General features: G+C 40.8%; 1 protein-coding gene across 1 annotated transcript in view; it reads left to right on the top strand.

Annotated features, from left to right (window-relative positions):
- Positions 1 to 1,180: 1,180 nt before the first annotated feature.
- Positions 1,181 to 27,643, top strand: part of JADE3 (jade family PHD finger 3) — a gene marked incomplete at its 5' end in the record, with an annotated part of 35,597 nt that continues 9,134 nt past the window's right edge. The window contains 6 exons of the mRNA XM_082492384.1: positions 1,181 to 1,229; positions 2,371 to 2,453; positions 12,674 to 12,831; positions 14,711 to 14,901; positions 19,288 to 19,499; positions 22,299 to 22,466. Of these exons, the coding sequence (XP_082348510.1) occupies positions 1,181 to 1,229; positions 2,371 to 2,453; positions 12,674 to 12,831; positions 14,711 to 14,901; positions 19,288 to 19,499; positions 22,299 to 22,466 (861 nt within the window). The remainder of the gene's footprint in view (positions 1,230 to 2,370; positions 2,454 to 12,673; positions 12,832 to 14,710; positions 14,902 to 19,287; positions 19,500 to 22,298; positions 22,467 to 27,643) is intronic.

Below are 27,643 nucleotides of genomic sequence, written 5' to 3'. Positions count from 1 at the left end.
TGTTATACAGTAACTAACGTGGAGGGCTTATCAAATAGGATATTTACCTGTGTTGCTTTCTTTAATGGCATGTTTTGTTTGAGAAGTGAAGCTGCTTACATTTCAGGTGTGGCCAGGCTGGCACTTCTAATACTGCAGGCATTTCAGGTTCAGCTGTCTGTAATCTACTTGTGCTTATTGTCTGCTTAAAAAAAGTTGTCATCTATTCTCGCAGAATCATTTTTTACTGCTTTTCGTTTCTCTAATGATTTGCTCATTCAATCCATTAAAAAGATATGGGTGATTTTCTTTTAGTATTATTAATTGTAGACTGTTATTGGTTCTTGTTTAACCAGTGTAACATTGAATATTATAGAATGGCAGGACTTACAAAAATTGGCACTTGTTTAGAGTATATAGCTGATCACTATTCTGATTTTTTCTTTTATTAAGTAGCAGCGCAGAATTTTATTCTTCCCCATTCTCTCTATGCATTACATGTTCAAAAATGAATTTCAAAGAGCTCAGTACTTTTTTTTAATGGAACTAGTGCAGCACCATGGAAATATCTCAGCAATACACTTGATCACTTCTCAAATTTCTGAAACCCACATTTCTTGTGAACTAAGTGGTGATCACATGATTTAAATTAAATGGCATCAGTCACCATTTTCCGTGAATGTACTATTTAAAATCTGCCTTTTGTTTTTGCATGGATGCCTTGGGCTTATTTGCCTTTTTGTTTTTTTAAGGTGAGTTATATTTCTAAATCCTCGTCTTGCTGTGCATCCACCTTATTTCCTGGCCTCCGCCCGTCTCTCAGCTAGTGACTGCCACCATGGCAACTCTTCCTCTGGCTGAACAGATGGGACATTGAGCCTCCTCCGAGAGCAGAGCGCCGCTCACGCCCTGCCGGGAATCAGCTGGCGGGTTGCACTCCTTTCTGCAAAATTTAAAGCAAGCTCTGCCCAGCAGAGGCATGCTGGGTTTGAGGGTGCTCAGTTTCAGCAATAATACTTTGGTCTAATAATTGCTCACAGAAATAAAACAGTAGTGGCTGAACTGGGATTATTTCTGTGCCTGAAAGCTCTTCAGACGAGTTTTGCCTTTAGTGTGAAGAGCTTGGTGTCAGCCAGCAGCCGGTGATTTTCTGGTAGAATGGTTGCCATCAACTTTTTTTTTCTCTTTAGGATGCGTCAGGATGAAACGCCACAGGCATCTAAGCACCAGTGACAGTTCAGACAATGAGAGTAAGTAATACCTACTAGTTTTTCTTTGGTCTATCACCCCCTTGTGGTTTCCTTCTGCGGTTTGAGGGCAAACCGTTTCACCTCTTATAATTAAGAAAAAGTGTTTCTTGCTTGATTTCTTTTTGTGTTCTGTGGTCTTTGGTGTTCTGAATCCTGTTATGAGAGGAAAATGAGGCGAAGGATCCTGTAGCCTGGGGGCAGTTTTGAGCCTACTTAGAATTTGAAGAGAAACTTGTATGTTTCCCTTTCAGAGCTGGGAAAAAGAAATCTGTAATTCAAGAGAAATTTTACTGTCCAGAGTCCTATTTTATACTTATCTTTTTAAAAAAGAGTCCTGTTGTCTCTTGTTGCAAAACCTCAACTTTAACATTACTGGGGGTGGCATGGTATTTGAGCGTTGATATGTTAGAGTTATATATAAGATAGGGTTATAACCAGTATATTGATTGTTATGTTATCTTATACTAGTTCTTGATCTATTCCACTTTGGTCTGTTATACAATTCAGTAAACTTATATTTTAAATGTTCCTTGGTACGTATCTGCCTGAGGTTGCATCTTCCCATTTTATCTGTAAAAAGCCCCCACCTGTATGGCAGGGTCTTGTTTGTTTCTTATAAGCCTGTGCCTATCTAATAACTCTCCACGTAGTGATGATTCATTGTCATATTTGTTGCAAGTCATCAATGTATCCTGTACTGAAATAACATTTTGCCTGGAAATATCTAGACATCACACTATGATTTTTTGCATCTCTCATCAGCATGCTTTAGTATCATTGCTTTTTTGTTTGTTTTTTTTTTTTTAGCACTTGCAAACTCTGTCCTCTGTTTTGCTTCTCCTTCCACTTTGTTAGAAAGGAAATGAAGGAAAGTGGTCTGTCTGCTTGCTTCTGTTTACTCATGCTTGTATTGGACAGAGCAGAATGTACCCATAAACTCAATGTGCTGTGGTTTTACAAAGAATGAGTGGAACAGGAGGAGCTGTGATCAAGCCTACAGACTGCCTAAGAGTTTTTTGCCCACGTCTTGTCAAGAAGTTATGATAATTCAAGAGACTGGAGTGCCTTGTGTGTTACTGAAAAATTGAATCAATTGAAAAGATCTGTAATAGTCCTTTTTATTTCCTTTTTTTTTTAATAGGTCCTTCCACTTCCTTTTCTTCTTGTTCTAAATACAGGAGCAAGTCAAAAACACCAGCAAATGAACAAAAGAAACCCGCTGAGGTAAGAATCAGGGTTAAAGATTGGTCAATGGTAGTTTTTTGTCATGTAGTTTTCATGTTTCTAAGCCTTGAAATAGTGAGCTTTGAACTAGTGCCAGTGAGTCCATTTGTCACCTGTCAAATTCTCCGTGAAACTGTGTTTTCCCCACTGTGCGAGTATTATAGGAGCACTTGTGTTTGATGTCCCAAAATGACTTATGGCATTTGCAGACAGCAACATGTAGTTCGTCCTTCCCCTGAAATTTAGTCTCATTTTGAAATTGAAAAAGCAGGGATGGCCTTATGATTTGAGAGCATGCCACAGAAGGAAGTGTTTTGTGTGTATGTGTATAGGAAAGATACTTAATTTCTGCTTCAGGATAAAGCAGTGGAACACTTTAATGGACAGGATATGTATGAATGGTGCTTATTCATCTTCTACCGCTTTCTCACTCCTGGCTTTTTACCTTCAATAAAGGTTTTTTACTCTGCTATCCCCACCTGTTAGGACCTCTACACTTATCACAACTGTCACTGGATCTGTATTCGGCAAGTGAATAAATGGGCATTTATGCAGAAACCAGTGCTCGAATATATCCTTATGAACTGTTCCACTGGTAGCTCATTTCGGGGAGGATTTGTTGGCTGCCTTCTCCAAACTTGATGCTTGCTTTCTTAATAATAACTGCAGATGGGAGAAATGTTTCTTGTAGCTAATTCTCCTTACTTGCTATGACATTCCCTCCTAATGAGTCCTTCAACATGCTAGCATGACTGTTGATGCCTGAGGTTACTGAAAAAAAGACTGACAAAATCCACTTTGCTTCTCTAGAATTTAAAGCTGAGTTATGTCCCAGAAGTAATTTTGTGTACTATACCAGCAGCTTTTACCTGCTTAGATACTACTGTAAGAGGTTGTATAAACTATACAGATTGTGCTGCAAAAGCTATTCAGCAAATATACTTCATGCTTCTTTTCTAAATGCTGCTAACTAGATGACTTTGGTTTGCTAAGAACAAGGTAAATGTTAGAGAACATGTCCTTTCTTTGGAAGCTTAATTTTTATCACAAGTTAAACGAAGAAAACTCACTGATTCGTTTCTAAAAGAGAATATTGCATGAATGTTTCAATAAAAGTAAAATTGGCCAGAACTATCTACATAGTATTTTATTTACAGCCACCAAGAAGGTTAAGAAAAGTCTACTATGCTTTTTACCTTTAAAATGTTGGTCTGAGGATTGTGGTTCTGTAAGAATTTTAATCTTAAAACAGCTTGTAGCTACTGAGGTCTTGTAGCTACTGAGGTCTTGTAGCTACTGAGGTCTTGTAGCTACTGAGGTCTTGTAGCTACTGAGGTCTTGTAGCTACTGAGGTCTTGTAGCTACTGAGGTCTTGTAGCTACTGAGGTCTTGTAGCTACTGAGGTCTTGTAGCTACTGAGGTCTTGTAGCTACTGAGGTCTTGTAGCTACTGAGGTCTTGTAGCTACTGAGGTCTTGTAGCTACTGAGGTCTTGTAGCTACTGAGGTCTTGTAGCTACTGAGGTCTTGTAGCTACTGAGGTCTTGTAGCTACTGAGGTCTTGTATTTGTTGCTCAAGTTTGCATAGGCAGTAGCTTTGTTAACTAGCCAAGCTGAAGCTGGGCAAATGGGAACCAAAACACATACACTGCCAGACTTGTTGCTGTTTCAGATACACCTCAGTGCTAATCTTTTACCAATCTCTTCATTCTGCCCAGCCATCCAGCTTTCTTCTTGTATCTTTTCCTATTAGGGATTGTCCTGTTACTGTTTTCTTTGCCTTTGCTCCATGCTGTCTTTATATGTATATTATAAACAATCTTTATGAATATGTGGTCCCTGTATATAGCATGCAAGTGTTCTGTTTACGTAACTAGGAATTAAAATGAGCAGCGTTTTCAGTTCTTCATCTTGAGATCTTCTTTGCTGCTTTCTACTTGTTCCAAAACAAAATCTTGAGCCCTTTAATGCTTGAAAATATGAAACTTTGAAGAACAAAATCTGGAATATACACTTGGAATTAAGAAAGTGTATTTCATAACATCATCCTTCCAGTAATACTGGCATCTTTTTGTCATCTTTCATTTAAGATCCTGCTCCCAGGAAAAAAAAAAAGAAAAAAGGGGGGATGGGAGAGAATAAAAAAAAAAGGAAGAAATAAACCTCAAAAGTTAGAATATGTCCTCTTCTGGAGGAGTATCCCAAGTACAATACTTAAAAGAACGCTGGAAAAAAAAACAACAAAACAACAACAACCCTTTGGGAAAAGGAGTGGAAGGGAAAGTGACAGTAGTAATCTCTACCACTTGTACATAAGACTCTTGGCTATCCTTCCAGTTTTTCCTTTCCTTCTGCTAGAAGCAAGCACTTCTTCCAACCCCTTGAAAAGCATATGCTGGAGAGTGTATTACATGAAATGCTGTTGTCAGCAGAGCATTGAAATTGATTATTTATGCACCAAGTGGTGACAAGGGTCTAAAGCAAGGACTGAAAAGAGAGCCCACCCCACAACCTTCCAAAAATCATGTTGTAATTCCACAAGTTTTTTGTAGTAATAGTTGTCTAATATCTATTAGATAGAAATTTAAAATTTCAGGCTGACAGCATCCCTTTAGCAAGGGCTCTATTTAACAAATTGGCATTGCACTCCTTTCATTCACCTCTGCTTGCCAGGCAGCAGGCTGTTTCTTGAGCTAGTGATGCAGAAAATCTAAAAGGTCAAAGCTATAAATAGCTGTTTGGGAATATTTTTGCTCATGGTCTTCATACATTAATTTTTCTTTCATGCCAGTAAGCCTGGCTTTCTCAATTAAATTGCATGTGAATACATAGGCTTTTTTCCATTTCCTCAACCATCTCCAGCCCAACCCCAAGTACCTGGGTTCTCTCTCCAAATAAAAGATTGGTTTTGGAGCTATGACCAACAAGCAAGTTAGTGTATCTGTTAGTTGCTTCACAGGACTTGTCTGTATGTGCCATGGTCCTCTGTGGTTGCCTATAAAAAATGATGAGTGGCTGCAGTTGAGGACTGCTCTGCCTTGAATTGCCTCCCAGATGCTTCAGAATCCAGGCAGGTACAGGCATGGCCTCCGTGGAGCGAAGTCATTTGATATTACTGTGGGGCAAAGGGGGGTGCAGTGGTAGAGTGCAGGTGTCAGCTTGTTCCCAGAGCCTGACTTACCCCAGCTGTTTACATCAATGCAGAAGGGACCTTCCTGGGTTGGACCTAGGGTCTGCTTACCTCATTCTCCTCCTTGGGGAAGATGAGAACAAGGCAAGCCTGTAGCCATGCTTCTTCAGACCATGGTGTTTCTCTATGTAATTTCAAAAGTGAGACTGTGGCTCTTCCTTGGTGCTCCACTTCTGGATTACAATCTATGACAAACTACTGAAATGGTGACTTAAAAATTCTGCTATCTGATTAGCTTTAGCATTTGCTTTGAATAAATAAATTGTGCTAAGGTTATAGGCACACCAGAAGTATAAGTCATAACAGTTTTTCAGACCTTTATGATTATGTTGGCTGCATGCCATTCTTGATGTTGCCCCTCATGGATTTAAACGTAGACAGGAGGGGCTTGAAGGCCTAAGCAGTAGGTTGTGTGGGAGTAGCAGGGTAGGAGGCATTTGGATGTCTGGCTCAGCATGAAGACTGTACTTTTCAGTTTCCTGTCTCTCTGGAAGCTGCAGCAGAAAATGATAGCCGAGGAGTTGGAATCATTTTTGCAGGGAAGACCTATTAGCTGGACTGTACTGAATGACTGAACATTTGTTTTTTATTTTTCCCCTTAGGCTAGTGGGATCACAAAAGAGCCTAAGAGATCTTTAGAACATTCAAGCTTGTGGGGTTTGGTTTTTTTTTTTTTTTTTTAGTCCTCCATCCCTCTTGAAACTGTAAAGGAGTTAAGTTAGCATTGTTATTTTAACCCTTCCCATATAAGATGGCAGTGTTTTACCTGTCTTAGCAAATTGGGTTTTGAATCTCACAGCAATAGTAGTTTTTAATCCCTCATTGCTGATAGTGACAGCTGTGTTATCATGTGAAGTGTAGCTGGTCTTCCACAAGTAAATGGTCTGCTTTCATTAGTTGGGTATGTGACACTTATTTTAATGGCATTTAACTGCCATATAAATCGTAGGTCTTGATCCTGAGGAGCACCCTGTAAGACCAGACTCTTAGCAGAAAAAAAGATTCTTTTTGCACTTTGAAAGTGGTTGGTTTTGTTCTGTGAATGAATGGGTAATGTGGTCAAATCATATTGCTTCACATGTACCATGCATAATAGAATAGGAGATTTACCTTTAAGCACGTGCTTACCTTAGAAAATTCTGAATTAACTTGTACATCTGTACAGGCTTCTCGAGACCTCTGGCAAATGTGCCTTATGTGTAATAATTTACGATACTTTTATGTAAGTCAGAAGTGCAACCTCATTGGTTATCTTTAGGATCTATTTTTGCTTTGAGGTACCTACATCTCAGGCTATTTGAACTCTTTAGCAAGAGGTGACCCGAATGCATAAGGGCATAGAAAAGTTTGCTTGTGAAAAGGCTCAGCTATTTTACCTTTGGAAGTGAATGAGCAGGTGTAACCGTAAAGTATGAATGGTCTGGAAACAGCAGACCTAGAGCTTCAGTCCTGCCTGTCCTTGTGATGGAAGAATTGGGTAGGAAAGGTGGGGGGGTGAATGAGGCCAAAAGTTAGGAAATCTGTAGCAATTAACAGGATATCCTTTCCATGCATCATGTAATTAGACTTTGAAGCTCATCTGCTACAGGAAGTTCTTGAGACTGAGAATTAAACAAGATTAAAAAAGGAATTGGACAGATGATAATGAGTACAGATTTTTCTAAATATCTGTATAAATTAATACCATTTTAAAAATTGATTGTTAGGATTAATCCTAAAATCCAAGGCTTATGTCTGATTAGCAACCAGAAGGAAACTTGATGTGTTCTTGCACATTCTTCTGGCTCGTGAGATACTGTCAGGGACATGATGTTAGGTAGGGTTGGTTTAGTATCTGATGTCCTGGCTTTTCCTGTACATGCTTGTAAAGGAGGTTAGGAAGATGCACGGCTACCTAAAAGAAAAGCACAATATTTCATTTGCTTGAGTCCTGGATAATCCATAAAAATAGTTTTAGGGAGTAGGGGTTCAAACAGTAGGATTTACTGCAGTACATGTCCAAATTGTGTGGATGTTTGAGAACTACAAATTAATGCTACGCTTACTCCTGTCTGTCTCAGCTTTTTTAACATCTTTAGTTTTTCAGTCCAGTCAGTATATGTGCCTTTTATTTACTTTGCTACCAAAAATCCTCCAAACAAAAACCCCACCCTGTCTTGAGTCTCCAGACTCCTCTATAATAAAGTACCTTAATTCAGAAACTTCATGCCTAGATTGCGACTTATTAACAAGAAAAATTCTGCTTTTCCAGGATGAGCCCACCAAGTACTGTCCTTAGAGCTTCATCATTCCTAAATGGGCACTCTTTTGCACATACTGTTGCACATACTGTGAAACGTCTATACAAAGATTAAACTGCTCAGATACTGTGTGACTGTATTACTCTTGTGATAGGTCAAACTATGATTTAGCTATTGTTTTATTATTTATGAGTTGATTTTAAGTGTAAACTGCTGTTTTATAAGTGTTTAAATTTTGCTGAGGGTGTTCTACTTGAGAGCTACAATAGTAGAGTAAGCTTTAATGGTTATGGGAATACAAAAAGTTTCTAGATTCTTTCAAAGGTGAATAAAAAAAGATTTCACCCCAAACATGATGAAAAACTCTTGCATAGTTTACTTTACACTTTACAGAAAGGGCCCACTGTCGTTTGAGTGCTTGGCACCTGGAATTTCAAAGTTGGCCTTCGAGATGGGTCATAAAGGAGACCAAAAATCCATGAAAATATTAGCTGTTTCAGCTTTCTCTGGTTAGAGAGGATATTGGCCCTCCTTCCACGCTGTTTTCCATAAAAGATTTCTGAGAGTATTGTCGTGGTCTGCCTTTTAAAAATCATGGCTCTGTTTCTGGAGCAGTGGATCTTCTGACTCTCTAAGCGGTGCACATGAGGAAGTGAAACATGTTGCTGAGTTGCTTGGGGCTCTGTGGGGATTTGTAAGCAGGTGGTCAAAGTACCCGAAAGCTCAGAGTGTGTTGCAAGAAGAAATACCGGTTTTCTTTCCATTTTTTAAGAGATGATACAATCCATTTATTTTCCCTCACACATGCATTTCGGCAAGACATGGTGAATGAGCAATGGCATCAGTCAGTTTCAGCAGTATCTTGCAGAGGGTTATTGGAAAAGGTATTTGACTCAGGTTTTTTTAATCTTTTTTTTTTTTAATGTGGTTTTATGTTTGCAGTGGTTGCGAACAAAAGGTGCTTGACGGTCTGCATATCTGACGTTTGAATTGTTCAGCAAAGAAGGGGTTTGTAGAACGCTGTTGTATTGTCAAGACCCACTCTATGTCTTTGCTAATATTTTACTGTAATTCTCTACAGCATTATTTGTATCCTCCATGATATCTTTAGTGGGTAAGGATACTTCACACCAAATAGTGTTATTTGTTTCACAGGCTTGATTTATTCACAGAGTATAAGCACAGGAGGGCCTGTGAGGAAGATTGTACATTGAATTTTCATAGAGTGCTTCCAGAAGGAGTTCAGGTTAAAGTCATAGACAACTTTCGGTGAAGCATTTATAAAAGGATTCTAAGAAGTTAATTTTCCTTGGACATACTATTCTAACGTAATTTCCAAATAGGACTCAGAAGTCTGAAAAACAAATAAAATGTATGAACCATATCTTTCCTTCCACAGCTCCGTGACATCATTATTGCTTGGTCTGTTAGAGTGCTGTGGGGGAGCAGAGCATCCATATTTCTGGAGAATTTTTATAGAATTCAGCTTTTAAAGGCTTTAGAGACGGCAGTGCATCTCTTGCAGAGGTGCCTAGGAAATTCTCATTGCCTCAGCAAACCCAGGCAGATTTTTACTGCAGCACAAAAAGCTAATCATGACCAAAGAACAAGGTCTCCTTTTCTGGATTGAAGCCCCAGTTCTAAAGCATTAAATAATTACTATAGTTTCTCAAAAAAATGCTTAAGATGTCGATGATGATTATTATGACATAAGCAAACACATTTTTCATTGATGTCATTCACTTAGTGCTGCACCGTTTTCAGCCAAAACTAAAAATTCCTGGCAGCAAAATGAAATGGGAAGTTCAGACGAAGCAGCCTTGTGTGGTAAGCAGGGCTAAAACTCATCTCTTCTTTCATGCTTTCAATTGCTAAAAATATTTTTTAAAAATCCCACTGTCACACAGTAACTTCTGTGAATGCTTACAGTGGTGGGGAGTTTCCCATTTCTGTGTGTATGGACCTGGCTCCACTAGCTGCAGTCGGTAAGGCCCTTCTCTGTCGTGGTGAAGACACGCAGCGCTAGAAGAGTCTGCTCTTGGGGAGTAATGTGTCCGGATGGGAATGCCTTATTAGCCTACACCTGGCATGCTCTTTTTTCAGGTCTTCTAAATATGTACGATATTACAGATGATATTAAAGTCAAGTTGAAGGGTTATGTTTTATATATGGTGAGAAATAGAACTGCTTTTGGGTGACTGAAAGATAACTGCTGTACTTCATAAGCTGACTGTGGAAGTGAAGGTGGTCCTTGCCAAAAGGAGAGTATATGCTGTGGAGTGGACTAGCTGTTGCTTTATGGATACAGTTAGTACAGTTAGCACTGTTTTTCAAATAAGGATCTGAAAAGAAAAAAAACACGAGGAAAAGCCGACTATCTAAATCCTGGAGGCATGTGTCTGCTCTTTGTTGATTAGTTCATAGCCTTGAGGCTGACTGCTGAAGTAAAATTTACTTGATTTGTCAGAAAACTCTTTGGGTCCCTTGGGTGTTTTGGTTTGCTTTCACAAGAAAGGAAATATAGAGTAAGTGTTCTCATACCTTGTCCTCTGAGAGTATTTTATTGTTGGAACAATCTGCTTGGCCACACGTGAAGAAATGAAGAATGATGAGAGCTAGAGATCGTAATGATTCCAAGTGTCTGCAGGAAATACTCAGTTGCACTGTTATCACAAGTATGAATAGGCAATTCTTAGGAAGTTTTGGTTTCAACAGCTATGTTTATATTGGTTAAATCTTTGACCTTCCATGGTACCTTTATTGTAAATTTTAGAAATCTGAAGCAGAGAACTTAATATTGTGGCATGATTCTGATGTGGTCAGTACTGTACAACAGTCAAAAACACAACAAAAAAAGTCCATGCTCCAGGGGGTGTGTGCTCTAAAAATAGAGATGATACAGTTCGCATACATAATGGCAGATCAGAAGATGAATTTGCTGCTAAGCAATGTAGTTAGAATACTGATGCCTTTAATAGCATTTTTCATCTAGTGTTTAAAAAATAGTGGGCCTGATACAAAGCACTCTACTTCTATATTCTATCAGTGGCTTAAAAGGTAGTTTGTAAAGCACTTACCTCAGATAAAGTTTAAGGAATATCTTTTCTGATAATTAAACCAGTCATTCTACTTCTCATTTTTTGGACTATTTTCTCTTTCTGGAGTTCTTTGGAATTGTGCCATGTTATCGTTTCTCATAATCCTGGTTCTGTACCTGTGACACAGAAAATGAAACTGCCTTTTAAGTGGTATAAATCATTTTACCCTTTTTTTTTTTTCGGTGTGTACACATAATGCTTGGAAAAAATAGATACTTGCAGTCTTAATGCATTCACTCTTGTCATTCAGATTTTAATACAGGCCTGTTAGGTACCTGAGGAGTTTTACACAGAAGACAACAGTGAACAGTCTGGTCTGAACCAAAGCAGATAACACATCAGTAGCAAATGAGAGAGCCTTGAAGCTGTGGTTTTGAGTTCCCTCGGTCAGCTTGCTCTCCCAGCAGCCCACGTGAGATGTGGTTGTAGGACATAATGAAGTTACACCGATGTTCCAGGTCACTGTCAGCCTATTTCAATACCTGTTTTTAGCAGAGCCTTTTTTAATAATGTTTACTTCATGATTTCCAAGAACAGCTGAGAATTTTTGCAGTAGGCATAACCGCTCTGGTGCTGTCAAATTGAAAAGGGTACATGAAGATATTTGGCTCTGAGATATTTTATTACTCTTTTGGCTATAAAACTGAATTAGTAAGAAGAGAGTTCAACCTGCCACAGCTTATTGCAGGGATATTTTCCATTTCATTTTATTGCCCTTTGAGAATTTGATTTCTTGTTATGATAATACAGTTAATTAGTTGTTATGTCTCCCTAACACCAAGCCGCAGTCACTGTTTTGCTTTTATGAATGTTAAACTAGTGCAGTGTAGCAGTGGAGGAAAAAAAAACCACAAAGGATGCATATGCCCTTTATTTATATTGTACGCACCTGTATTTGACAGGCATTGTCAATTAAGTAAGCTTTGAGATGACTGATAATCATGTTTGCATGCTCCTAAAAACTTAATCCTCTTGAGCTAAGAGTTGAATGTTATGGCTGGAGGTTTGTCACTGATAGGTTTGCTTTGTTTCATGGTGGCACATTTCATCATATATGTTTGCTAAAGGATGCTGAGGCTGGACTGTGTCACTGTGCCTGCATTGCTGGGGTTCAGGCATGGACCAACACAGGTCTCATGTTTCAGCAAAGGCAGCTGTTCATCTTTGATCCCAGAGATCCTGACCAGTAAAACTTGAAGTGGTTTTAATAAACGAACAAGTGCCTATACATCAGTTTCCCATGGCAACTGTCTGTAGCCCATGATGAATACGATAGTTTAAAGTAGCTAAACTGAGTGAAAGAAAAGGATGTGCTACCTCATATCTAAGTTGGGGTAAAGCCTACAGGCTGGCAAGTAAAATAAGCTGTTTGAAAGTGATATGGTGAGGAGTCTTAAATCAGATGCAGGCCTCCTTTCCCCTCTCCCTGGTCGCCTGTAACAGCCTTCGTTCTGATGAGCCTTTGGGCAGCAGTGTGGTTTTGAGTTAGTGTAAACTTCTTGTCATACTGTACCTGATACACTGAGAGTTAATAATCTGGGTAATTTCAAATTGACTTGTGTGTTTGATAATATTTTTTAAAAAATTGTCAAGGTATATGCATTGTTTCAGTGTAGATGAAGAAAAATACCTATGGCTTCTTTTAGTTGCAACACTCTTTCTCAAGCCCCTCTTTTCCCTGATGTTTCTTGCAGGTGTTCCGCAAGGATCTCATTAGTGCCATGAAACTACCAGATTCTCACCATGTCAACCCTGATGAATATTATATCTTTGCGGACACATGGAAACAAGAATGGGAGAAAGGGGTTCAAGTTCCAGCCAGTCCAGAAACTATTCCACAGCCTTCTCTCAGGTAATGGTGATCAGTCACAGATCATGCGCACAAAATGTCATCTCAGAGAAGGTGGTGGCTCAAAAATAGGTTGTCTAAATGCAGTCAGCTTTTCTGTGTTACTATACTTAAACCTCCAGTGCAGCAACCTTCAGGCATGTTCTTAAACCAAACAGGTATCAATTTGGAAAATATTTCTGTGGCGCTTCAGTCCAGATCTGATTCTATCTGTACACTGTTATAGTTATCTACATTGGGGGGATCTTTTTTCCTGAGACACACAGTGCTATGGATTAAAAACTATTTTCTTATTTGAGTATGGTGAGTTTAATAAATTAGAAATAAACCCAGATCTTATACATGTTCCTTGAAAGGCTTCTCTATAAAGCATAATGATATAGAGCGGTAAGCACGCAGTAGTTACTGATACCTAATAAAGTTACGCACTTGTTCATATAATTTAATTTTGGCTATTGTTGCCAAAGCTTTAACCCTTTCTGCCATCTCTCGCTAAATAGCTGCTTAACATTGTAGAAGGTCAGGGATCTCAGTTTCCAGGAGACAGATAAATAACTTTTTGTTCTCTCACACTGTGCTTAGACTAGAAAAACATAACGCTGTAGTCCTGCAGTCCTTCCTGGTGAAAACAGAGTGTGTTTCAACCTAGAAATGTTATTGCCAGCGTGGTCTTTGAGACAAAGATAAATGAATTGTCCAGTGAAAGAGCTGATGCCAGCATAATTTAATTTCCACTGGGGCTATTGTCAGTACCAAGTTATTAAAAATAAATATATTGCATCTCATACCAGCAGTATTACATTAGAGGAAAAAACTGCTATAGATTTGGCTGGACCAGAGGAAAAGAAAAGCTCACAAGGGAATGAGAGGAAAAAATGAGCAAGGTGAAGGGGGAAGAAGAATGGCATAAGAACATTGTGCTAATGTTGACAACCCACGTTGTCCAGTAAGAATTATGTGGGATACTGCTTGACTGCTCACTGGTCCTTCTTTACTCCTCTTGCCTTATTTCCCACAGCTTAGCTTTTCTCCTTGCCCTGTGGAGGGTTAGCTCCGGAAAGCATGCAGAGCTGCTCATGCATGGCACCCTTCCATTCAGTATCTCCCTGGCTTCCTTTCACATGCAGGGCCTCTTGCATTGAATTCAGAGAAAGATTGACTTTATCTAGCTAAGGTCAGTCTTTCCATTCCCATAGGCTAGTTTACTAATCAAATGCTGAGTTTATCTCTTAAAATAATTGAAAGACTGAAAACACCAATATTTTTCTCCCTTGCTTTCTGGATGATTTTTAGCTGTTTTTTTTCCCCTTTACATTTTTGTTTGGCATCAGAATCGTTCTTATGTAACAAAAAAAATATATTTGTAACGTGTATAAAGTGTCATTTACAAAATAAGGGTAGACTGTTTATCCCAAACGAAGAGCAAGCATTTCTCCCCCCACCTCACACTGCAGTAGAATAAATTACGCTTTTGTGAAAAAGCTGGTATTTTCAAGAAATCAGTTGGCAAGATTTCCTTCTATCATTTAAGAAGAATATAGAACAAAGATTGAAGGTGGTTTTGTGCATAATACTTTCTGTGGGTTTCAAAAACACTTGCATCATCGCACTAGTAGCATTTGTTAAATTGAAAATCATACGCACAAGCTTACATTTTTAAAAAGGATTCTGTATACGTAGCAACACACAGCACAGTAGCACATTTTGTGTGAAGAAATGACATTTACAGCATCCTGTCTCCCTAGCCTGGCTACACTTACTGGCTAGTTTAAAATCTGTGAAACACTAGGTTTCTTCGCACTTACAGCAAATATTTCGTGTCTTTCAAGGATGAGCCTCAAAAAGCTTTCACTCACTCTCTCTTTTTTTACTTAAACTCTAGAGTTGTAGCAGAAAAGGTGAAAGAAGTACTGTATACACGACCCAGAAAATATATCCACTGTTCCAGCCAAGAGCCCACAGAACCAGGTTACATAAACATTTTGGAACTGGCAGAATCTGTGTGTCGCTATGACTTGGATGACATGGACATCTTTTGGCTTCAAGAGCTAAATGAAGAGCTTACAGAAATGGGTAATTTCACAACACGTTCTAATTTTAAAAGCAGCAGTTAATTTCTGTTGTTACGAGATCTCACACAGCAGACTACAACTCTAAAGATTGCTTGAGTGAGAATTTAATGGAAATGCTAAGAAAAACAGGAGGTAAAAATCCTTAAGATAATGACTTGCTCAATCTGTTAATGTTTTACCTGTTGTACCTAAATACTTCTTCACATCCAAAATTGTCTGCAACTTCTGCAGACTGAGGCAGGAGAGAAAAAGCCAACACCAGGTGGAATTAATTTTAGGACTTCAAAAGTTACAAATTTTGTGTGGGGCAAGCAGATGTTTCCGTGTCTTAAACTTGAACATGTTATTGCTACAAATTCAGAGTTCTGAGGAGCTTGCATGCTGGGTTCTTAACAGAGTAATTAAGTTTCACACATGTTAGCCCATTTAAAATCAGCTAAGTAAACTTTCTTTCCGTGCAAGTTGTGTGTGTAGAGGGCTATGAAGGGGAGTGAAAATGATCTTGGAATCGTCACTGGAATAACTGAGTTGTGGTGGAATAGCTTGTGTGGCTGGCATTCTTCCGTGGATGATTGGAGGTCCTTTAGGAAGGACAGGTGAGCAAAAGAGAAGTATTTGGCATCTCCTGGATTTGCTGTTCACAAAACAGGAAGAACCTGTAAGGATGTGATAATCAATGGTGTCATTGGCTATAGTAGCTGTGAAATAGTGGTGACTGAGATCCTGAGGGGAGTGAAGGAAGGAAGTAGCCTTCTGGTCCTGGCCTTCAGGAAAGCAAGTTTCTACTTATTTGGGTAACTAGTAGGTGGGATCTGTGAGGCAGGTCTGAAGAAAGGAGCTGCTGAAGAGAGCTGGCATGACTTTAAGGACAGTCTCCTCTAAGCACAAGAAAGATCCATCGAGACATGCAAGGAAAACAAGTAGATGTGTCAGGAGACTGGCTTGGTTAAGGAGGGAACTCATGACTGAGCTCCAGTGCCAAAGGATGTGTGTAAGAGGTAGAAGCAAGGCCACGCTTCCTAGACATACAGGGATGCTGTTAGCAAAACCAAAGTTTTTCTGGGAGGCAGATTCCATCCATGGACATTTTCAAGATCTGACTAGACACCTCTTGAGCAACAACCTTGTCTGGATTCACTGTTGGCTCTGCTTGGAGCCAGCGATTAGGCTGGACCCTCTGAAGGTCCCTTCCCACCTGAATGATTTTGTAATACTTTTAATTCAGGAGTGAGAAAATATCCAGACATCTCAGAGTACCGTTTAATAGCAAAAGACACTTTGTATCAGCAGTCATTTATCTTGTCCATCTCCTTGTTCATCTGTGGCAACAAGGAATCCAAATTAGTAGACATATTCTTGTCCACAGTCCAGTAGTTAAAATGTTAGCCTCTGATACTAATGTTACACGAATATCCCAACCTTTGAAGGTCAGAGCAAATAGCAAACTATGGGCAGCAGCATCACTCTTGCCTGAGGATTTTGAGAGCGTGCACCTTGGAAATTGCTTGTAGCTATGAACATTGTTTGGTTTCTTTGCAATTTCAGACCATACCCTGCTAACTGAGGATGTCTCATAGCAAATTCTTTTTAAGTGGTTCTGCTTACACTAAGTTTGAATAGTAGTACGTGTATACAGCATGTGTAGTGTTCAAGTAAACAGGCAGTATGGATTGCCAACAGTATATTTATCTACTATTTTATTTGCAAAACCCCAATAAAACAATAAAAGCACCTTTCGTATCACAGTATCACAGTATGCTAGGGATTGGAAGGGACCTCAAAAGTCCAATCCCCCTGTCGGAGCAGGAACACCTAGATGAGGTTGCACAGGAAGGCGTCCAGGCGAGTTTTGAATGTCTCCAGAGAAGGAGACTCCACAACCTCCCTGGGCAGCCTGTTCCAGTGCTCTGTCACCCTCACTGAGAAGAAGTTTCTTCTCAAATTTAAGTGGAACCTCTTGTGTTCCAGCTTGAATCCATTACCCCTTGTCCTATCACTGGTCGCTACTGAGAAGAGCCTGGCTCCATCCTCATGACATTCCCCCTTTATATATTTATAAACGCTAATAAGATCACCCCTCAGTCTCCTCTTCTCCAAACTAAAGAGACCCAGCTCCCTCAGTCTTTCCTCATAAGGGAGATGCTCCACTCCCTTAATCATCTTAGTTGCCCTACGCTGGACTCTCTCCAGCAGCTCTCTGTCCTTCTTGAACTGAGGGGCCCAGAACTGGACACAATATTCCAGATGCGGTCTCACCAGGGCAGAGTAGAGGGGAAGGAGGACCTCTCTCGATCTGCTAACCACCCCCCTTCTAATACAGCCCAGGATGCCATTGGCCTTCTTGGCCACAAGGGCACAGTGCTGGCTCATGGTCATCCTGCTGTCCACCACCCCAGGTCCCTTTCCTCTACACTGCTCTCTAACAGGTAGCTCCCCATCCTATACTGGAACCTGGGGTTGTTTCTGCCCAGATGTAGGACCCTACACTTTCCCTTGTTGTATTTCATTAAGTTATTCCCTGCCCAAATCTCCAGCCTGTCCAAGTCTCTCTGGATGGCAGCACAGCCCTCTGGCGTGTCAGCCACTCCTCCTAGCTTAGTGTCATCAGCAAACTTGCTGATAGTACACTCAATTCCCTCATCTAAATCATTGATGAATATATTGAATAATATGGGCCCCAGTACCGACCCTTGAGGCACTCCACTGGTTACCGGCCTCCAACTGGACTCTGCCCCATTGACTACGACTCTCTGGCTTCTCTCCTTCAGCCAGTTCGCAGTCCACCTAATTATCCGGTCATCGAGTCCACACTTCCTCAGTTTAGCCATGAGGATGCTGTGGGAGACCGTGTCAAATGCTTTACTGAAGTCAAGGTAGACCACATCTACCGCTCTGCCATCATCCATCCACCTCGTTATTTCCTCATAAAAGGCTATGAGGTTGGTCAAGCATGACTTCCCCTTGGAAAAGCCATGCTGACTGCCCCTAATAACCCTCTTATCCTTGATATGCCTTGAGAGGGCACCAAGGATAAGCTGTTCCATCAGTTTCCCAGGGATGGAGGTGAGGCTGACCGGTCTATAGTTACCCGGGTCCTCCTTCTTGCCCTTTTTGAAGACTGGAGTGACATTTGCTTTCCTCCAGTCCTCAGGCACCTCGCCCGTTTCCCAAGACTTGGTAAAGATGGTGGAGAGTGGTCCAGCAATGACTTCAGACAGCTCCTTCAGCACCCGCGGGTGCATCCCATCTGGACCCATTGATTTATGGATGTCCAGGTTGCTTAACTGGTCTCTGACCCAGTCCTCATCAACTAAGGCAAACTCATCCATTGACTTGACTTCATCTTCATCTGGGGTCTCAGCGGAACAGGACTCCTCAGGACAGCCCCCGACAGAGTAGACAGAGACAAAGAAGGCATTCAGTAGTTCTGCCTTCTCTGTATCTTCTGTCACCAGGGCACCCACCCCATTCAGTAGTGGGCCTACATTGCCTCTGGCGTTAGTTTTATCTGCCATGTATTTGAAAAAGCTCTTCCTGTTGTCCTTGACCCCTCTTGCCAGGTTTAACTCTAAGGAGGCCTTAGCTTTCCTAGTTGCCTCTCTACATCCCCTGACAGCAGCCCTGTACTCCTCCCAAGCGGTCAGCCCCTCCTTCCATGATCTATAAACTCTCTTCTTCCACTTGAGCTTGCCAAGCAGTTCCCTGTTTAGCCACACAGGTCTCCTGGCTCCCTTCCTTGACTTCCTACGTGTCGGGATGCTCTGATCTTGAGCTTGGTAGAAGCAGTCCCTGAATGCTGACCAGCTATCCTGGGCACCTTTACCTTCAAACAGCTTTGTCCACGGGATATCTGTTGTGCTGATCACTCAAGTAATATACTGGATGGTACTGGGTGGTGGCAACTTCTGTATCTTTATAAGATCTAAAGTGTTCTTGATAAGCTTTATTTCCTAGGGAGTTAGTCTTCAGAAGAACATTGTGTGTAATTTTGAAAAAATGTATGTGATTTTTAGATGTCATTAGTGTTTCTTAAAGTGATGGAAGTGGAGGGAGGGTTGAATTGGAGCAGCTAGCAGTTACAGAAACTGCTGTCTGTCTTCTGTGCTGTAGTGTTGTCTTCAAGGTGCAGTCTTGTGTTTTATATACAGCTTAAACTTTTACTCCAGTAGTAGTTCTACTTTTATTTATAAGATAACGCTTCAATTAGCCAGTGAGTGGAAAAAGGCTTTCTATTTTTAGTTTTTATTATTAGTATGAGTGATGGGGGAGGAGACGCTGTGTCTACTGCTTTAGTTGCTAGAAGCTGTCCTTCTCTATTCCTGCATCCTGGGCTTGGTGAGAGGCACCTGACTGTCCTATAATTCCCCTTCTCTATTCTTTGTTGCAGGATGTGGGCCCCTGGATGAAAACACAATGGAAAAGACAATTGAAGTGCTGGAACGGCACTGTCATGAGAACATGAATCACGCTATTGAGACTGAAGAAGGATTGGGTATTGAATATGATGAAGACGTCATCTGTGATGTGTGTCGGTCCCCTGACAGTGAAGATGGGAATGACATGGTGTTTTGTGACAAGTGTAATATCTGTGTCCATCAGGTTAGTGCCTGCAGAAACGTTGACACTGTCCTGTGGTCTTACTTTACCTTGGCAAGTGTGCAATTTAAACTAGTATTAAATGTTAATTGGAGGGCTTATGCTTTTCTAGGTATGAAGGGTGGTACAATACTAAGTTCGATTTTTTTGTACCCTGACAGTTACAGTAGGATTAAGTGGCCTAGCGTGGTAAATATGTGTACGTCTACAGTCTAATAAGAACATGAAGTTTGTTCTTGGGACTTGCAAGTAGTTCCTCTGTGGCCGTAAACAATTTTCCCCTATATTAAGCCTGCTTTTGAAGATAAACAGGGCAGGAAAAGCTGGCTTGCCCTATATGTGAAGAATCTAAAGATCATTTGTTTCAGAGCTGGGGTTTTTCCTCCTTGACTGACTAGTTAATTGGCCAGACACGGGCTGTCCAAATTTAGCCATCTGAAACCACGTGTAGGCACTTTAACAGACTTATCTTTTTTAGAAGGCATAAGCACCTGCAATAACCGTGCTCTTAGTCTGAAGGTTGCTCACATTTATAGCATTTCAGATGTAGCTAAGACTTTACACTGACTGAGATCAACATAGGCAGAGGTATCCTTATAATCAGAAAAGGGTTATGAATCCTGTGGTTTCTGTGTGTCCTGTTCTGCAAGGGGGTTTTTGCTATAAATTGAAAAGAGACTAAGAAGGTTGTTTTGGTTTTTTTTTTAAAAATGTTATTTGCAGTCAGTACAAAAAAATACTTAGAAAACATATCTGGCTGAAAAAGGACCTGTCATCTCCCTGCTCGCAGTGGGCTGGCTTCCAGCCCAGCCGCTTTCGTGATCTGATTCACCGCATGAAGCAGCCACGTGAGCCTGAGTGCCAGTAACATGGCCAGTGACAGGAATATGGCTGGCAGCTGGGCTGCCTGCTTCAGCCCTTGCTTGTGCCTGTTCAAAAGTAATGATGAATTTGCAGTCAAAGGCTCGTGGTTGCCTGCTGACAGCTGAGCTTGAGCTGATGACCTGCTGCCTCCTTCCTCTTGACCCTTCCCCATGCTGGACCTGCCTGAAACAAACTGGGGAACATCTGTGGGCTAGAGCTAATCCTAACAACAACAAAAAAATCATTCTGTTTTTAATCTGGCTCGGCCCTGGTTCACCAAGTAGCCTCAGGTCTGTTTGTCATCACGCAGTTTGGAGGTGGGGGGAGGAGGAGTGGGAGAGATTTCTTCCTTCACGGTGCCCTCTCATGCCAGCTCAAACACATCATGAAATTACTGGTTTAGTAGTCTAGGCCTCCTCCACTCATTAGTAGGATTAAATTAGAAAACAATTTCAGTCCATTTCCAACCACCTAAACGTGATCTTAGGTGTAATGCCTCTTCTGCATTAGTAATAGAATGTGCCACATAAGAGGGGGGGAAAAAAAGTCACTTGTAAAATTTAGATTACAGCTCCCCCTGTTGGGTTTTTACAACAGTTGTCACATCAAAATAGCATTTAGGATAGTCAGTCTTGGCATTTCCATAATGCAGGATTTGATTCAGGGAAGTCCAGGTCTCTGCAGGCCTGACATAAATGTGTAATGCTTTATGATATCGCCTCATATTAAATACTGAGATCTTATCATCAGAAGGCTGGGAAGGCAAGTGTGGGAATATTACACTAAATTTGAATCTGAAAGACTGGTTACAGCTAATAATCCTGTTCTTGTTGAGGCTTTCAATGTTACTGTTCCCAGAGATGGTGTTAGGAATGGTGGGGTTTCCTCTGAAAGCTACCCTTTTGATAAAGCTTTTATTTGGAGCAGCTGAGTGGAATTAGACCTTGTTGGCAGCCAATGATTTCAGATACACTCAGCTTTAATATGTGTGTAGGTATGTACAGCAGGATACATCAAGACAGAATCATAGAATGGGTTAGGTTGGAAGGGACCTTAAAAGATCATATAGTCCCAACCCCCCTGCCATGGGCAGGGACACCTCCCACTAGACCAGGTTGCTCAAAGCCCCATCCAGCCTGGCCTTTTAACACTTCCAGGGATGGGGCATCCACAGCTTCCCTGGGCAGCCAGTTCCAGTGTCTCACCATGTGTAGTTAGCCATTAAGAACTGCTAGGAATTTGAGTTGGAAGGCAGACTAATCTTTTTCTTATCATTTTCCTTCTTTTAATTCTCAAACCTAGCAAAACTTACCCCCTCAGAAAATGAGAAATTTCTTAAGTGCAATACTCAGGAAATAGTCATAAAATCCAGCACCTCATAATTTCAGTATATGCTGTAATTTTTGTTGCAATATTATATAAGTATTTAAAGTAACAAACAATTCACAGAACTGTAACCACAAAGGTAATTTAATGTTGCAGGAAATGGTCTTCAGTCAAACAGCTCATATCCCTTCACATCTAAATAGAATTACGTTAGAGTGTAAAGTTATTAGTGGTAGGAAATTGTGATTTTAAAAAGGATTAGATGCAGAAGCTAATTTAAAGAAATGTCTGGTTTTTGCTTCAGAAATTTAAAAGTCACTAAAAGACGAAGGTTCTTAACACCAGTGGTGTGTGCAGTAAAAATGGGTATGTTTTACGCAATAAACAAATACCAGCACACGTCTTAAAAAGAAACTGGCATAAAAAGACCTTGCTTTAGAGTCTGTTTATTTCTTTGATCACTTGACTTGTATTAAGGTAAAGAAATTAGAGAAGGGTTAAATAAAGGACAAACTGTGCCTTTAGTATTTGAAAGCTTTGGTTCATATGAATATTAATGCTTGTGTGTGAAATCATATCAGTGCAATGATCTCGATACCTATTTTCCTCAAGGCATGCTATGGAATCTTAAAAGTACCTGAAGGGAGCTGGCTGTGTCGCACCTGCGTCCTGGGAATACATCCTCAGTGCCTCCTGTGTCCCAAAAGAGGAGGTGCCATGAAAGCTACGAGGACAGGGACTAAGTGGGCACATGTGAGCTGTGCTCTCTGGATTCCAGAGGTAAAACTTAATTTCTGCCTCCGTCTTTTGTATTGTAGACTGCTCTCTGTCCTCCTCCTTGTTATTCCCTCCTCTGCCTTTTTATGTTCTCATGATTTAAGGTCTCTGTCTGGCTTAATACTGGACTTTATTCTGATGAGACTGCACAGTCTGTGAGGACTGGGAGAGAGTCCAGCTTATGTTCCATTAATTAATCACTTTGTCCCCTCCATTTACTCAGCAGTCACTTCTTGGTGTCGTTACGGTATCTGAGTGACCTGCTAGAAAGGGTTACTGATGTAAGCTAGTGTTCACTGTGCAACTGCAGCTTCATTGTCTCTCTTTTTCTGATGAATTTGTGTGCTCAGATGTATAATTTGCATGCACACATCCACTTTTTTTTTTTAATAAAAGAACCCCCCTCCATTGCATTATTTGTCTAGGATGGACTCTAAGATTTGTAGTTAAGGCTTTTTTTGGACCAATTTTTTTTCTGAATAGTGGGGAGATAAGGCTTTTTATCTTCTATGTTATATTTTATAAGTAAAGGCTCTTTTTGATATATCTATGCATACTTATATGGAGAGTTTAATAATGAAGCTTTGCACTTCTTCCTCTATTTTGAATCAAGTTTAGCATCATATTATAATTCTGTAAATTGGAATGTTTGCTTGTGTGCAGGTTTCTGTTTAATTAAACAGTTTCTGTTTAATTTTGTACTTGGAATATTTTTGTTTTCTTTCTGGTAAGATCCACAGATCCATTACGGTGGGTGGTTTAATGCGAGGTGGTAGCCAGATCTGTCAGCAGCACCATGACATCATGGGGATGGATGCCTTATTTTCTGAACCTTCTACTCCCAAGCACAGCCAGGCCTCATGTTTGCAAAACTTTGAGGAAAATGTTAAGATTCTGGGTACTTTTTTTTAACATAGCAGCCAGATGCAATGTGTAATTCTTAGCTCTCTCTCGGGCATATATCTGCTTTTCAAGGAGGTTATCTTTCCAGTTGCACTTTCCTTTCAGGCCTGCTTGTAGTTCCTGGCATCTCTTCCACCTTTAAGGAGAGAGGAGTTGAGAAAAAAACAAAAGATTTATTTTAAAATTCAAAAATGATATATCTTTTGGCTTTTCCTCCTGTACTTATGAGGTATCTTGGCTGGAAGCTCTCCTGGCTCTGAGCAGACTGGTTTTCCTAAGGGATCCTTTCTGCATGTGGTTGCCTTGATGCTCTCGCCGGCAAAAGAGGAACTAGCAGGTTTGGGAAGCAGGTGATGGCAGGGCAGGGAGTACACCTGCCTGCCCCATCTCTTTCCAGCTGAGGGAGAGAAGCTGCCAGGGGAGCATCCGGGTGGGAGAGCTCAAATCTGGCTGCTCCCACAGCCCCTTTGGTGGCTCCAGGCTTCAGGCACCTCCTCCCCTCCACAGCAATGCCAAATGTGTCAGGCATAGTGAGGAGGTGACACCTCCTAGCAGGGGTGGGAAATGCCTCTTGGATCCCTTCTCTTTCTCAGTCTCCTCAGTTGTCACTTGGAAACCAATTCGGTCACCAGAGAAGCCAGAGAAACCTTTGGGAATCTCTGCTAAAATGGCAGGTCAGTGCCTGTCTGGAAAGTCACTGTGGTACGTGCTGCAGGGGACAAGAAAAACCCAGAGTTTGAAGACCTGGGGGTGGATACCTTAGGGGAGAATGTGTATTCTCATATACCTATTTTTCTTCTCCCCAAGATAGTATAGCACACTGGAACTCCTCAAAAAGAAACAGATGAATTATAAAGTCACTGCCATTTCCTCTTGTTGTCCTAATAAAATGGAACAAGGCAGAATGCAGAGATGAATGGGCCATAAACATGTCTGTGCCTTGTGGTAAAAGGTTCAAAGAGGACCTTCATGAGTCACCAAGTATAGGCTAGCATCGCATCTTTCAGGCAATTGCACTAGGTATTTTCCTTCATTAACTCATTCGGTGCTATCTTAAAATGTTTTTTCTTCCCTCCCTTCCTTGTGAGCTAATGCTGTTGAAAGGCTTTCTTGACCCTCACTTGATTGATTGGGACGCTTGAAGGTTTTTACTTTGCAAAGTTTACGCATTCGTTGTTGGCTTATATTGTAGAATCTGCCTTTATTGTCTTTTAGGGTAAATGTGTAGTCTGTTTCATATTTTCTTAAAAAGCGTTCTTTTCTAAAAAAATAAAAAAAGGAAAAACTGAGACCAGAAAACTTACACCGAGTGTTTTGAAATTCAAGGTCCTTCTCTGCCTCCGATAACCCATTGCAGTTATGTCTTCCCTCAATCAGCGTGGCATTAGCTGAAGCAGAAAGTTATTTTTCCTTGCTACAACTGGAACGGTATCAAATTGACTACCCTTGACTGCTGTTGTGAGTGGCTGTCCTCCAGCTACTGGGCTGCCCTTCCCAGTCACCGATGCAGATCATTGTGCGCACGTGCAGCTGCTGGTGGCAGGTTAGCAGAGGACAGCAGGGTGAGGATCGAGATGGCAGCTCATATGCATAACAGTCACAGAGGAGAGGCTTCAACAGCCCATTATCTTCACTCTTTCACGTTCTTAAAACTTCAGAGTACAGCAGTCAAAACATAACCTGATACAAGGTGAAGAAATAACAGAGAAAACAGCTACATGTTACAGCAGATGGATCATTTCTGCCTTGGGATGGGCGGTTCTGCTCTTTGGATCCTTCATAAGCAGCGAAGTTCAAACAGACTTTGCCTTGACTCCTTCTTGAAACATGCAGGCGGCATGAGGCCAGTATAAATAAATCGCATCTGACTCTGTAAGTGCCTCTTTGTGCTTTTACAAAGTGAGGTAATATAAACAGGCAGCATTACAAGCTGAATGGACAGTATGTCCAACATAACTGTTTCCTGGCCTTATGAGTCTCCTCTGGGGAAGGAGCAGGGAGAGCATTAAAAGGGGCAGAGAAGGACAGGGAGATCTGTGTCAATTCCCAGTTCCTGCTGGGAAGCATGGTGGTTTCTTTTTGAAAGGAATATAGACAACCTGACAAGTTGATATAATCCCTTCATTCCCAAAGGAAGTCTTACCTCTTAGTGTAGTGGTAAGTGGGATGAGAATTGCAGTCAGTCTTTGTACAATATTGTTTCAGAAATACCTGTTCAGCTTGTAACCAGCTCTGTTTTGAGCAGGGTCAAGTTAGACTGATGAAAGGCTCTTTCATTTTGGAAGCAAAAAAGCTACATTTGATGTTTAAGAGTGCTGGGCATGGTTTTGTGGAACCATTCAAGTGTTTTCAGGGACAGCTTTGCCGCTTTCCCACCAACTTACAGGAAGGCCACAGCAGATTGTTTGTCATCTCTACCCGATGACGGCATCACATACTGCCTGCCTGTTCCCCTTGTCTGCTAAAACCTAGACCCTCTCTGAAGCATCTCACTGTCTTCCCTAATGAAGACTTCTGGAAATGCCATGCAGCAAGTTGACCTCGGTGTATTCCAGAAGATACGGCTTACAGTTGAGGGACCAGAGGATGAAGCGCTATTACAAACATAAATCTTATTAGGCTCAATTTATGTCATTAACTCATGAACTGCTGATCAACTTTTTTAAATGTGGAAATAATGAACCATGTAATCTCTTGCAAAGGTGTCTTTTCCACCTCCTTAAATGATGCTTAGAGCAATGCAATGATAAGGACAGAGTAGCAAAAATACTCGGTTTAAGCATAGCAACTATGACTCTTGGACTTGATCAATTTAGCACTGCTATCTTTGGATAAGTCTACCTCACAGAGAAGGTCAGCTGAAGCAAAGCCTTTCCTTCTCAGGGATTAAGCAGGTTTTAAAGTGAATATGTGCATCAAGTAATTGTTGATGTACCCCAAAAGGGAAGCTAGGAAATTCAGCTTAGGCTACTGGCTCTTGTAAAGTCAACAGTTTAATTGTCGCATGTTAAACAAATTCATATAACCTGGATTTCCCTAGGAGAGTCTTATTATGGAGGTAATCTGTGAAAACTACTGTACCATAATGCTTCTAAAGTTTTCTAGGGAAAAAAAAATACGCTGTTCACATCTCAGCTTTAACTGATTTTAACGGATTTCTTAAGGAATTAGCTTTATGCTGGCCTCAGAGAGCCTAGGAACCTCCTTTCTTTGAATTCTTAGATCTTTGAGAAGAGGCCCCTATCCCACCTCTGGAAATACAGTTCTGCTCTGCTCTGGTGAATTGTTCATAGAAAGTGTGGAGATCTTCCTAGCTAGAGTCAGTATTATATTTCTGCTTCAGGCAGGTAGCCCTTCAAAGCACCCAACTGCTAAATTCAGAAAGTGCTGTGTGAGCTTCAAAATCCAAGCTTTTGGAGACTGGCATTCTTGGGACAGAACAGTCGTCTCACAGAAATCTTCTGCCAAGTGCCATCCTCATACTGGCCCAGTTCTGCATGTTGGTTATTCAGAGCTGGCCAACTTTTTGTTTCTGCCCTTGGATAAATCCTGTCTGTCAGGAGTGGCTCAAGGATGCCTACGGAGATAATCTATGTCTGTTTCGGTATCCAAATTATGGAGGACAGTCCCTGTTTCCCAGTATGGACAACAGACAGCTGAGAAATTTCTATTGGATATGTGGACATTAGTATAAAAAAGAATAGGAAAAGGTATCCTGTGCTTATCTGAATGTTTTTCTTTCTTTTAGTATTAATATCCATAATCTGGTCTACTAGAGACAAATGGATCATCCAGACTAAGTATGTGAAAACTGGCACAAGAGAATATACCATGCTTTGCAGTAAGAGAAGTTTGTTGTATTCTTTCTCAAATTATGCTTGATACAATCTGTAGTTAGGAAAGTGTATTAGAATCACCTCTTGCATTGGGAGCGCTCAATGGAGAGGCAAAGCTGGGAAGCGAGGCTTTCCCTGGCTGCTGACTGATAGATCTGGTCCTGCCCCAAATTGTGAGCTAGCAGAAGTAGCAATTGTAGCTGATCTGTGGATCTTAAAGAAGGAACTTTTGAGGTAAGTATGAGTAAGTGTTCCAAGTATTCCTATTTTGTTCTGAGTATCTTGTATTTTGGTACTTTTTAAGTTTGACCACAGAAAAAAATCCCAAAACAATGGAAAGGAAATAAACTTAAGCATCACTTACTGCAGTCTTGCAACTGGTTCATAACAAGATATGCTGTAGATGCCTCAAATGTTTTAAAGAATTGCAGCTTTTAGCCA

The sequence above is a fragment of the Vanellus vanellus genome (genome assembly GCF_965231255.1).
Source record: "Vanellus vanellus genome assembly, chromosome: 1".
Taxonomy (NCBI): Eukaryota; Metazoa; Chordata; class Aves; order Charadriiformes; family Charadriidae; genus Vanellus; species Vanellus vanellus.
Note: the sequence above shows the minus strand (reverse complement) of the source record. Positions and strands in the feature narration are given on the sequence as shown.